The sequence below is a fragment of the Diadema setosum genome, chromosome 13 (assembly GCF_964275005.1).
Source record: "Diadema setosum chromosome 13, eeDiaSeto1, whole genome shotgun sequence".
NCBI lineage: Eukaryota > Metazoa > Echinodermata > Echinoidea > Diadematoida > Diadematidae > Diadema > Diadema setosum.
The window spans coordinates 25,152,146-25,153,327 of NC_092697.1; the positions used below are offsets into that span (position 1 = coordinate 25,152,146).

The 1,182-nt window shown below is 40.1% G+C and overlaps 1 protein-coding gene across 1 annotated transcript; it reads right to left on the minus strand.

The window, feature by feature from the left end:
• Window positions 1-280: 280 nt before the first annotated feature.
• LOC140236741 (dynein light chain LC6, flagellar outer arm-like) lies at window positions 281-556 on the minus strand. The gene has a single exon (XM_072316668.1). It carries the CDS (start codon window positions 554-556, stop codon window positions 281-283), a length of 276 nt encoding a protein of 91 aa, XP_072172769.1.
• Window positions 557-1,182: the final 626 nt, after the last annotated feature.

A 1,182-nucleotide genomic window follows, 5' to 3' on the forward strand; every position in this document is an offset into this window, starting at 1 on the left:
CAGAAGGATAGGATGCTCCAATCTATGGAAAGTCGAGAAAATCTGAGATTCACAATCTGCGTCTGATGGTGTTTTGGCTGCAGAAAGTCACTGTTTAACTCCAACGTCTTGCGTTTGACGAAGACATCTAGATTCAGTCAACTAGCTTGTCCCTCCACTAGATCCTGATGGTAGAACTGGCGCTCGTATCAGGGTAAACTCCTGTCTATAATGGTCTATCTATAAGAATCGAGTCTCTAGATCAATATGCGGGTGTCCGCGGGTCTGACAGCTGGATCAACTAGCCCGATTTGAAGAGCAAGACGGCCATTGAGCCCACGTAGAAGTAGATGAAATGTTTCGTCTCGTGCGTGACGAAGCTGCCGAAGTTCTTACCCACAATGCAATGCCATGTCGGGCTGTACTTCTCGTCGAAGTCTTTCTTGATGAAGGAGGCGACGTCCTTCTCGACGTTGAACTTTTCGAAGGCCTCCATGGCCAGATCGGTGGCATCGTTCTGCATGTCCTCGGTCATGTCCACATTCTTGATGACAAGCTTCTTCTCCTTCTGATTCATCTGAGAGTAGGAAAGAAGATGTAAGGAGCACAATGTTGAATTCCATAGAAAAAGTTGTATAGACTTTATTTCTTTGTTTCATCGATTGCTTTTATGGTAAAATAGTTAAGTACACAGACGCGTTGCATTGTCCAGGATACTTGAGCTTGTAGTTGTTTTAACGACCAGTGTTGCCTTATATAGCGGCTGCCTATATCGAGATGTCATAATCAATGAGCTGATTTAAGAGTCTCATACAAACGCCAAGAAACGTTCGACCCCAAAGGAGTGAAGTAAGTGTAAAAATGTTTCCCCAGCCACCAAAATCGTGCGCTCATTGTTGATTCTTCAGATTCAATCATTTGAAATGTAATGAAACAGATCAGATGGACTTTAAATAATAGACCTATACTCTCCCTCTCCGTCTCTATCTATCTATCTATCTATCTATCTATCTATCTATCTATCTATCTATCTATCTATCTATCTATCTATCTAATTCTATCTATCTATCTATCTATCTATCTATCTATCTAATTCTATCTATCTATTATCTATCTATCTATCTATCTAATTCTATCTATCTATCTATCTCTATGTATGGCTATCTGTTTATTCATTTATCTATCTATTTGTCTATATCTATC